The sequence below is a fragment of the Piliocolobus tephrosceles genome, chromosome 17 (genome assembly GCF_002776525.5).
Source record: "Piliocolobus tephrosceles isolate RC106 chromosome 17, ASM277652v3, whole genome shotgun sequence".
Taxonomy (NCBI): Eukaryota; Metazoa; Chordata; class Mammalia; order Primates; family Cercopithecidae; genus Piliocolobus; species Piliocolobus tephrosceles.
This window is the reverse complement of record NC_045450.1, coordinates 4,414,322-4,425,759: the sequence shown is the minus strand read 5'-3', so window position 1 is coordinate 4,425,759 and position 11,438 is coordinate 4,414,322. Positions and strand designations below refer to the sequence as shown.

Sequence of the window (11,438 nt, the reverse complement as noted above, 5' to 3'; positions counted from 1 at the left end):
GTCCACCTGGCTGGAGTGCAGTGGCACGATCACAGATCACTGCAGCCTCGACCTCTTGGACTCAAGGGATCCTCTTGCCTCAGTCTCCCAAAGTCCGGGATTACAGACGTGAGCCACCGCACCTGGCCCGATGCAGAGGCTTTTGAGTAGGCCCGGCAGACAGGGATTTGCTGGTCTACCTGGGCCCCTGTTGCCCCTCTGCTTCTTACCGTTGGTGTGAGCTGGGGACCAACAGCTTACATTCTCCTTTAGCGGAGGGTTTCCTGTCTCTGAAATGGAGGTAATTTCTCCCTCTTCTACGGGAAGAGGTAGATAGTGCTGGAAGGCGTGCTAGGTACACGGCAAATACTACTCCACAGCAAATCCTGCACACAAAATCGCGGATGCTGCAACCCAGACCCCACTGGGCAAGCAAGCACCACACGGTACGTGGGCGGACAGCTGCGCCCCACGTGACCTCCCACCCTCGCCTGTCAGTCCCCTCGATATCAGGGCGTGGCCTCGGGGGGTGGGGCCGGCGGTAAGCGAACGAAACGAGAGAGGTCAGGGGCGTGGCCGAGCCGGCCGGAGGCGGCTGCGATTGGCAGTGGGGCGTGCCGGGGGCGTGACCGCGGCATTGGGTCCCGGGTAGGGCCTAGGCAGCCGGAGTCGCGGTTGCTCGGCGTGCACCTGAGACTCGCCGCCCGGGGTCCTCGAAGCCGCGTCCGCCGCCGTCCCGGTCGCCATGAACCGCTTCAGGGTGTCCAAGTTCCGGCACACGGAGGCTCGGCCACCCCGCCGCGAGGTGAGTCCAGCCTGAGGACCGGGCGCTGACGCCTTGGGCCCCGGCCGGCTGCCCCTCCCCCTGCCCGGACCCCACACGGGGCCCCCCGAGGGCCGCCTGGAACCCCGAGCCCTCCATCCCCGGGGAACCCCCTTCAGGCCTGGGCCCCGGCGTCCGGGCCGTTTCGTCGCCTCCGGAGGGCAGAGTCCGGCGCTCCCGTGGCTCCCTCTGGCGCTCGGTGACCCTGGCGGTCTGCCTGCCTCACCCACCTCGCCCCGGGGCCCCCGAGGCGGCGCAGCCCTCCTAGTCGGGGCCCAGGCCTGCCAGGCCGCCTCCAGCTTCCGGTCGGCCTCGCCGAGAGCCGGGGCTCGGGCCGTTGCCGGCGCCTGGCTCCTCCTCCCTGCCGCTCCGAGTCACCCCTGCCCCGGGCTGGGCTGTGGGGAGACGCCCCTCTCTCCTCTGGCCCCGGGGAGCCCGAGTGTGTCAGTGGTGGGGAGGGAGCCCCTCGGCCGCACGCGCCCCTCCTTCGGGTTTCCGCCGGTGCTTCCTCTTCTGGCTGCTGGCGCAAGCTCTTCCCTTATCTCGGTGATGCTGCCACTGCTGGGTGGGGCCTGGGGAAGCCTGAGCAGGTGGAGCCCCAAAGAATTGCTGAGGCAGGTGCCGGGAGACCCTTCGGATCCCCGAAAGGGCAGGAGGACTGATGAGAGGTGTGCTTTGGAGGATGTCAGCTCTGCTTTGCCGCTTTCCATGTTGTTTGTAAGGCCTGGGAGTGTCCTGCCATACCTGGGCCTGGGAATTGACCTCAAGTGACCCCATCAGGGTCCCAGAGCAAGTCAGAGCAGTCTGGGTAGAGGCTCCATTTTTGTGGTCTGGGCTATATTTCCTTTGCTCCCACTTCATGCTGTGCTAAGCTGTTCATTGCGGTGAACACAATGGCATTTTCTTTCCCCTGTGACACTTGTAGCCTCATGAGGGAGACAGCAAACTGACGGACAAGAGCATTGGAGGTTTTCATAAGGACATCGAAGAACACACATAAGGGGCTGGGATGGAGAATTGAGGGGCCAGTCTCAGTAGGGTGGTCAGGAAAGGCTGCTTGGAGTAGGTAGCATTTCAGCTGAGGCCAGAAGGGTGAGAATTGAGAAAGAGCCTGGTGGAGAAATGGAAAGTGAACATGAGTGGATGGAGAGGATGGCCGGAGCAGCATGGTGACAGATGAGTCCCAGAGTGGTCCTGCAGAACCTGAGGGCCACCGGAAGAAGTTGGGTTTTATTCTCAATGCGGTGAGGAGCCATTGAAAAGTTAGGGGGAGGGGCTGGACACTGTGACTCCCAGTACTTTGGGAGGCTGAGGTGGGTGGACTACTTTGAGCTCAGGAGTTTGAGACCAGCCTGGGCAACGTGCCGAAACCCCTCTGTACGACAAGTTAAAAAAAAAAAATTAGCCAGGCGTGGTGGCTCACTCCAGTGGTCCCAGCTACTTGGGAGGCTGAGGTTGGAGGATCTGGAGGATCTCTTGAGCCCAGGAAGCGGAGGTTGCAGTGAGCCGAGATCGTACGACTACACACCAGCCTGGGCAACAGAGTGAGACACTGTCTCAAAAAAAGAAAAAAAAAAAAGTTAGGAGGAGGTACCTAGGTTTGTATCAAGACAGCTGGCGGCTCTGAGTGCAGTTAAGTACTGCTTGGAGGGGTCTGGAGAATACTTGAGGGGTCCTAGTTCTTGCTCCTGCGTGGGCCCTAGTCCAGCAACATAAAAGAGATAGGCATGGAACTACAGACTGTAGGGAGAACTTAAAACAGTTTATGTTAGGGAGGTGGGAGAACAGGTGATCTGGTCTTTTCACAGATATTTCCAGTCACTGTGTTTATACAGTAAACACGAATCAGGAGGGAGAAATAAGAGGGTGGAAGTGATGCTCTAACCATGGCAGGTGAACATTGATATAGAAACTTCAGGTTGCGGAGGTGGTTTCCGGGGTGCCATGGGTGGGTGGATTGGGAAACGTGGGTGTTCTGTCATTGAGGGCAGGAAGGAGTGCTGAGCGGTGGTTTGACGACAACAGAGAAAATGTGTGGACCTTGCAGATCTTAGTTTCAGAAAAGTTCTCCTCTGCCTCCCCTTGGGTGGGGGTATGCCTTTTCCTTATGAGACTTTGTGGAGAGGTGTGTCCTGATGAGGCCAGGCCTTGCTGGTTCCCTTCCCTGAGCTTGGGTGTTTTTCTCCTGGTACTTGGGGGAGGCCTGGCCACAGTTTGCATTTTCTTTTTCTTTCTTTCTTTTTTTTTTTTTTCCTGAGACGGAGTCTCGCTCTGTTGCCCAGGCTGGAGTGCAGTGGCATGATCTCAGCTCACTGCAACTTCTGCCTCCTGGGTTCAAGCGATTCTCCTGCTTCAACCTCCTGAGTAGCTGGAATTGTCGGTGCCTCCCCCCCCACCATGCCTGGCTAATTTTTGTATTTTTAGTAGAGATAGGGTTTCGCCATGTTGGCCAGGCTGGTCTCAACTCCTGACCTCAGGGTGATCTGCCCACCTCAGCCTCCCAAAGTGCTGGAATTACAGGCATGAGCAGCTGCGCCTTGCCCACATTTTGCATTTTCTAAGGGACTTCGTGAGTGGGGACCCGATCTGAAGTAATACATCACGGCTGGGTGGCTAATGCCTGTAATCCCAGAACTTTGGGAGACCGAGACAGGCAGATCACTTGAGGCCAGGAGTTCGAGACCAGCCTGGCCAACATAATGAAACCCCATCTCTACTAAAAATACAAAAATTAGCTGGGCTTGGTGGCAGGCACCTACTCAGGAGGCTGAGGCAGGAGAATCACTTGAACCCAGGAGGCGGAGATTGCAGTGATCCGAGATTGTACCACTGCACTCTAGCCTGGGCAACAGACTGAGACTGTCTCAAACAGAAAAGAAAAAGTAAATAGAAGAATGCATCTCGAATGGTACAGCTTTGAGCTAGAGTTCCCCAGATTATGCCCCACCCCTTGCTTTAGGCATGTGTGGAGGTGGAAACCTGTCTCTCATCACATGCTTCTTTACTCTTGGTTTTCAGGCCTGGATCAGTGACATTCGAGCAGGAACCGCCCCTTCATGCAGGAACCACATCAAATCAAGCTGCAGCTTGATCGCGTTCAACTCCGACCATCCAGGTAGGGAGTGGCCATGAGTGTGATTCGCTCACGTATTTGGTCATCGTCACCATAGATGGGGTGGGGAGCAGGGGCAGGCTTGGTTTGGTTGGAGACTTGGAACAGAACTGCCTTGGGGAGCTCAGAGGTGAGCCCCATGCCAGGCTTTAGACCCCCACAAACTGGTCCAAGCGCAGTAATCTGATTGCTTTTGATTAGGGCATGTGTGTGTACAAACCACATGCAAGAGCATGGCCAGGAGGGCTGGGAGGGGACTGATGCTTGTATTTCCAGCTGTCCCCCTGTGCTCCCTGCTCCTCATCTTCAGGCCCTGGATGGCTGGGGACAGTAGGAACACAAAGGTTTGAAAATCCCATGTTTTGGTTGGCACTCTCTTGATTGATACTGGTAACTCAGACCCTCAAGCTGGCTTAAGCAATAAATGGATAACGTTTTAACCTAACTAAGAGGTCGGGGCTTCAGGCAGATTGGTACCCAAAGGCTCACATGTACTGTTGGCCCTGACCTCTCTGGGTCTCTCAACTCTGCCACCTTGGGTGTTGGCTTCCTCCTCAAGTAAAGGTGGGGAAAGTGGCAGATGGTAGCCACAAACCCCATACAAAAGCCCCCAGCCCCTTTTGTATGACCCATGTGAAAACGAGAGGACCTCTCACCTAATGTCTTCTGTATGCATCCGAGGCATGGATGGCTCATGCATGGGGCCAGAACCTACCCATAGGCCATTGCTATGTGCAGAGGATATGATCTTGTGATTAGTGGAGGCTTTGGGAAGGTCTGAAGCTGAGCTGCTGGGTTTCATCTCCTCTGGGAGCGCTGGGCGAGGAGGTCGGTGGTCCTCCTTCAGTTGGGGCCTGAAGTCAGAGCCCCCGTGTTTGTTTAACAGGTGTACTGGGCATTGTGCCTCTGCAAGGCCAAGGAGAAGACAAGCGACGCGTGGCCCACCTGGGCTGCCATTCAGGTGAGTGGGTGTCTAACTAGTGGGTGAAGCCTGAAACTTGCACCTCCCTCTCCAGCGCCAGAAATTCATCCTCACCTGGCCCCACTGCCCCATGGTTTGCCAGGTCTCTCCTGTCACCCTGTCTGTGCACTCTCTCAGAAATGGTGGGGCTCAGAAGGCTTCCTCCTGGTATAGAATTCCGGCCTGGGCAGAGAGAATGGAAGCTGTGTGCTGCAGTTGTAAGCTGGATGGAGCAGGGTGTGCAGTGGCCACCCCAGGCTCCAGGCTGATGCTGGCTCCCTGTCCCTGCCGAGGACTGCACGCTGGATGGCTCTGAGCCCTCCGTCTTCTCCTGGAGCCGCCTCTCCAGCAGGCATACTCCCCAGCCCAGCCGCTTGGGGCCCTCCAAGGAGGTGGCTGTGCTGGGCTGCAGGGGTAGAGATGGGCTGTCACAAAGAGACCTTTTGTGTCCCGCAGCTGCTTCTGGGAGCGCCCAGCAGCCTGCCTGGCAGACTGCCTGCCTTGAGGGAACAGTTTGCTCTCCTCAGATGGAGGCAGAGCGGCCCAGCTGGCCTCACCTCTTCCTGTCCAGCTGCAGCTGCCGCGGGCCCAGTCTCTCTGGCCTGCATTCCTGGCTGCTTATTGGGAGGCCTTCGGGTGAGGGAAGGCAGTTGATGCCTCGTCCTCAGGCTGGATATGCAGGGCCGTGGAGGGATTCTGATGGTGATAATGATGGTGGTTAATAACAACAGTTAAGATTTATGGAGAGTGCTCTCTGTACTAAGTATGTTAGCTGAGTTTTCTCATCTAAACTTTTTTTTTTTTAACTTTTAAAAAGTATATAGAGACAAGGTCTTGCTGTATTGCCCAGGCTGTTCTCAAACTCCTGGGCTCAAGCAATCCTCCCAAGTGAGCCTTCCAAAGTACTGGCATTACAGGTGTGATCTACCATGCCCAGCCAACATTACCTGTTTTTTGTTTGTTTTTGTGACAGGGTCTTGCTCTGTCACTCAGGCTGGAGTGCAGTAGCATAATCATGGCTCACTGCAGCCTTGACCTCCTGGGCTCAAGCAATCCTCCCACCTCAGCCTCCCAAGTTATCAGGACCACAGGTGTATGTCACCACCCCTCCGGCTAATTTTTAAAAATTTTTTGTAAAATGGGGTCTTGCTGTGTTGCCCAGCCTGGTCTTGAACTCCTGGCCTCAAGCTATCTGCCTGCCTCCCACCTTGGCCTTCCAAAGTGTTGGGGCCCGGTCAGATTACCTGTTTTAAGTAAAGAGCCAGATGATTCTTTTTTTTTTTTTTTTGAGACGGAATCTCGCTCTGTCGCCCAGCCTGGAGTGTGGTGTTGCCATCCCCGCTCACTGCAAGCTCCGCCTCTGGATTCACGCCATTCTCCTGCCTCAGCCTCCCGAGTAGCTGGGACTACAGGCACCCGCCACCATGCCCGGCTAATTTTTTTTGTATTTTTAGTAGAGGTGGGGTTTCACCATGTTAGTCAGGATGGTCTTGATCTCCTGACCTCGTGATCCGCCCACCTCGGCCTCCCAAAGTGCTGGGATTACAGGCGTGAGCCACCGCGCCTGGCCGAGAGCCTGATGACTCTTATTAAAGAGAGTGAGTCATACGCACTGCCGTCCAGTTTTAGAACGTTTCCATCATCCCCAAAAGATCCCGAGTGCCCCTTTGCAGTTAATCCATTTCTACCTCGGATACCACAGCCCCAGGCAACAGCTGATCTGCTTCCTGCCTCTGTAGCAGAGGTCTGCAAACTACTGTCACGGCCAGATCCAGCTGGCTGCCTGTTTTTGTAAACAGTTTTATTGGAACACTGCCACGCCCATTCATTGATGTATAGTCTGTGGCTGCTTTCTTGCAACAACTGCAGAGTTGAGTTGTGACTGAGACTGTTGAGCCCTGAAATCCTAGAATATTTACTACCTTGCCCTTTGCAGCTGTTTACCGGCCTCTCCTCTATACAGTGGCCTCTTCTGCGCATCTCACGTAAACGGAATCACACAATACGTGGTCTTTGGAATCTGGCATCTTTCATGTAGCATGTTGTTTTAGAGATGCATCTGTGTGGCACCTTGTATAACAAGTCTGTGCTCACCTAATCTCGAATTTCTTTGAAGTAGGTTTTAAAACAACCCATTTTATAGCTATGAAAACTGAGACTCCTGCGAGGTTAGGAACTTACCCATTGTTATGGCAGGGCCAGAATCAGAACCCAGGTCTATAAGAGCCTGTGTTTGGGTTTGTCTGTTTTTTTAGAGACAGGGTCTCTCTCTGTCGCCCAGGCTCGAGTATGGTGGTACAATCATAGCACACTGCAGTCTCAAATTCCTGGGCTCAAGGGATCCTCTATCTCAGCCTCCCTGGTAGCCGGGACTATAGGCACACACCACCATGCCCAGCTGATTTCTTTATGTTTTGTGGAGATTGGGTTTTGCTGTGTTGCCCAGGCTGGTCTTGAACTCCTAGCCTCAAGTGATCCTCCCAGCTTGGCCTCCCAAAGTGCTGAGGTTACAGGAGTGAACCATTGTGGCTGGCTTCATGTTTGATTTTTTGATGCTTTTTACCCATGAGGGAGCTAGCCCAAGTTGGTGATGCTTACAAGGTGGTGAACCCTTTGCTACTAGGACTCTCCAAATAGAAGCTGGACCAGGGTTTTGTAGGCAAGTCCGTAGCCTCATTGTGGCTGTAGCTGTTCAGAGCCTTGCCTGCTTGAGCAGCCCTCCTGGGAAACTGCTCATGGGAAGCTGAGCTCCAGCAGCCCTGGAACCTGCCCTAGAGGCACCAGGTGCCCTTCTGCCTCAGAGGTGCTGGTGTGGGGAGAAATGGCCAGGTGAGGCTCTGGCTGCTGCCCTGCCTTCAGGGGCTCCTTCAGCCTCTCAGCTCAGGGCCACTCTTGCCCTTGCACCCAGCAGCCAGCAGGGCAGAGGGTGAGCAACTTTTGGGCGCGTTTCTGGTGTCCAGGCTGTGGGGTGGCAGCTGGGGCCCGCTCCAGTGGGGAGAGGCAGCAGCATGTCATGCTGAGCGGTGCAGGTTCTAAAGCCAGCCCTGTCTCTCAGCTGTGTAACTTGGAGCAGTTACCCACCCTGTCTGGGTTTTGGTGTCCCCATCCTCCAGTGGGGGAATGCTGCCGCAGCACCACCTGCTGCATCCTTATGAGGATTCAGTGAGGTCCCTGCATGTCAGCCCTTGGGTACCTGCGGTGCTGGCACACGCTGAGCACTCAGAGTACTTGATTACTTCATCACATCTCATGCCTGAGATGCCAGCCCACCTGTGCCAGCTGCTACACCTGCCCAGGGACCTACTTTGCCCTGCAGGGCCCAGCAAGCACACCCCAGAGTGAGGGCAGCAGGGGTTCTGTAGCTTTAGGCCCAGGACTGTTGTGGTCCTGCCAGCTGGGATTCCAGGCCAAGGCTATCCCAAGGCGTGTCCCATCTTTTCCCTGTCTCCGGCGGCCAGGAGGAAGACAGTCCTGCCCAGCCCTGTTGGGAGGCAGATGGCAGTGGGTGGTCGCTGTACTCCCGGCTCTGCTGATGCCTCTCGTCCTGTTCACGCCCCGAACCCCTGCCACCCTCCACGCCTAGTCTCTACCTCCCCAGCCACCCACCGCATTTCCCTCTGGTGTCTGGCTCACTTTGTGCACCGCACCTACCCCTCCCCACCTCCGGAGCTGAGCCGTTCAAGTTCTTTTTTTTTTGAGACGGAGTCTCTCTCTGTCTCCCGGGCTGGAGTGCTGTGGCCGGATCTCAGCTCACTGCAAGCTCCGCCTCCCGGGTTCACGCCATTCTCCTGCCTCAGCCTCCCCAGTAGCTGGGACTACAGGCGCCCGCCATCTCGCCTGGCTAGTTTTTTGTATTTTTTAGTAGAGACGGGGTTTCACCGTGTTAGCCAGGATGGTCTCGATCTCCTGACCTCGTGATCCGCCCATCTCGGCCTCCCAAAGTGCTGGGATCACAGGCTTGAGCCACCGCGCCCGGCCTCAAGTTCTTATTTAATTTTTGAGACAAGGTCTTGCTCTGTCGCCCAGGCTGGAATGCAGTGGTGTGATCTCCGCTCACTCCAACTTCTGCCTCCTGAGTTCAAGCAATTCTCCTGCCTTAGCCTCCTGAGTAGCTGGGACTATAGGCGCCCACCACCACACCCAACTAATTTTTATATTTTTTGTAGAGACGGGGTTTCACCGTGTTGCCCAGGCTGGTCTCAAACTCTTGAGCCCGAGTGATCCGCCCACCTTAGCTTCCCAGTGTTGGTATTACAGGTGTGAGCCACCATGCCCGGCCACCATGCAGGTTCTGGTTGCAAAGAACTAAAGCCAACTCCAGGTTGATTAACCAAAAAGCAATTTATTAGGTGACTCCTGGGGACGTTCCACCACTGAAGGAGCAGCGGGCTGTGCTGCCCTAGGAAGGGTCAGGCTGGGCGGCTGCATTCCTGCGTGTGCCTGGTGACTCAAGGGGCTTCCTGCCCATTTCATGCCAACCTCCTGATGCCAGAGCCCTTGGCCACCCAGGCTCAGTAGGGCCCTCAGGGACATATGTCACAGGAGGGGCCTGTGGCGTTTGCCCCCATGGTGTCCAGAGGGGCATTGTCGATTTGCAGCCTGTTTCTGTGTGCACGCTAAGTGTCACTTCAGAAGCCCTAGGCTTTGCTTCCTACTGGGCTGGAAACAGGACATTGCGGTGGATTCAGCCATTCCTCTCCCACAGACCTGGTCACCGACTTGGACTTCTCGCCCTTCGATGACTTCCTCCTGGCCACAGGCTCGGCCGACAGGACGGTGAGTGGAGCCAGTTGGAAGAGCTGCTCTATGTCCCAGCCCGTAGTCCAGGGTTTCTGAGCCCCACCCCCATCCCCACAGGGCTCTGCTGCCTTCCAGTCCAGCCGTGCCACACTCCCCCAGGGCTGCAGGGCTGGTCTGAATTCCTGGCCCCACAGGGCTTGCTTGGAGCTGTGGCTGTGACCTGACCTGGAGCCCAAGGACAGCAGGTGGGGAGGCTGCCAGAAACAGCAGAGCCACTTCCCCGACTCTCGGACCATGCCCTGTGGTCCTGGAGCTGAGATTCCCTCCCTCCTTTCTCAGATGTGGGGTATGCAGCCCCCGGCCCAAGCAAGCTGAGGAGGGTGGGCACCCCCCCATCGACAGACCAATGGTGTGGTCTCCTGGAGCAGCCTGGTTCCAACATGGGACCTCACTGGGGTCACGGCAGCTGGCTCAAGACAGTGAGGCCCTCAACCGTGTGCTCACGGACTTGGTCTTTCCTGCAGGTAAAACTCTGGCGGCTGCCAGGGCCCGGCCAGGCCCTGCCCTCAGCACCCGGGGTGGTGCTGGGCCCCGAGGACCTCCCAGTGGAGGTGCTGCAGTTCCACCCCACCTCTGACGGCGTTCTGGTGAGCGCAGCAGGCACCACTGTGAAGGTCTGGGATGCAGCCAAGCAGCAGCCTCTGACAGGTACAGGCCACCCTGGCCTGCCCTTCCCAGGGCAGTCCAACTCTGGATAGCACTCCGTTTCTTTACTGGCGTGTTTAGTAACATAAATGTAAAAACAGATACCAAAGTTTTACACTTACATAGTATAAAAGTTTTAAGATTCTTTTTTTTTTTTTTTTTTTTGAGACGGAGTCTTACTCTGTCGCCCAGGCTGGAGTGCAGTGGCCGGATCTCAACTCACTGCAAGCTCCGCCTCCCGGGTTCACGCCATTCTCCTGCCTCAGCCTCCCGGGTAGCTGGGACTCCAGGCGCCTGCCGCCACACCCGGCTAATTTTGTTTTTGTATTTTTACTAGAGACGGGGTTTCATCGTGTTAGCCGGGATGGTCTCGATCTCCTGACCTCATGATCCGCCCGTTTTGGCCTCCCAAAGTGCTGGGATTACACGCTTGAGCCACCACACCCAGCCACGTTTTAAGATTCTATGAGGCTGTAATAAACACCCCATCTCTCTTCGCTGTCCGTAGCCGTCAGTTTCATCCTCTTAACTGTTTTTTTTTTTTATTTTTTATTTTCCTGTTGTTTTTCTCCATTCAAAAAATTAACGGCCGGGCGCAGTGGCTAATGCCTGTAATCCCAACACTCTGGGAGGCCGAGGTGGGTGGATCACCTGAGGTCAGAAGTTCAAGACCAGCCTGGTCAACATGGCAAAACCCCATCTCTACTAAAAATACAAAAATTAGCTGGGCATGCTGGTGCACACCTGTAATCCCAGCTACTCAGAAGGCTGAGGCAAGAGCATTGCTCCAACCCAGGAGGCAGAGGTTGCAGTGAGCCGAGATTGCGCCACTGCATTCCAGCCTGGGTGACAGAGCGAGACGCAGTCTCCAAAAAATAAAAAATAACTTTGGCTGGGCACGGTGGCTCACGCCTGTAATCCCAGCACTTTGGGAGGCCGAGGCAGGCGGATCAGGAGGTCAGGAGTTCAAGACTAGCCTGGCCAACATAGTGAAACCTCGTCTCTACTAAAAATACAAAAACTTAGCCACCGGGCATGGTGGCAGGTGCCTGTAATCCTAGCTACTTGGGAGGCTGAGGCAGGAGAATTGCTTGAACGCAGGAGGCGGAGGTTGCAGT

The 11,438-nt window shown here is 55.8% G+C and overlaps 1 protein-coding gene across 1 annotated transcript in view; it reads left to right on the top strand.

Annotated features, from left to right (window-relative positions):
• The first annotated feature begins 583 nt into the window (after positions 1–583).
• Positions 584–11,438, top strand: part of CORO7 (coronin 7) — a 63,966-nt gene continuing 53,111 nt past the window's right edge. Inside the window, exons 1-5 of the mRNA XM_023225868.1 lie at positions 584–784; positions 3,821–3,917; positions 4,801–4,875; positions 9,581–9,651; positions 10,140–10,323. Coding sequence (XP_023081636.1) covers positions 725–784; positions 3,821–3,917; positions 4,801–4,875; positions 9,581–9,651; positions 10,140–10,323 — 487 coding nt within the window. The 5' untranslated portion in view covers positions 584–724. The remainder of the gene's footprint in view (positions 785–3,820; positions 3,918–4,800; positions 4,876–9,580; positions 9,652–10,139; positions 10,324–11,438) is intronic.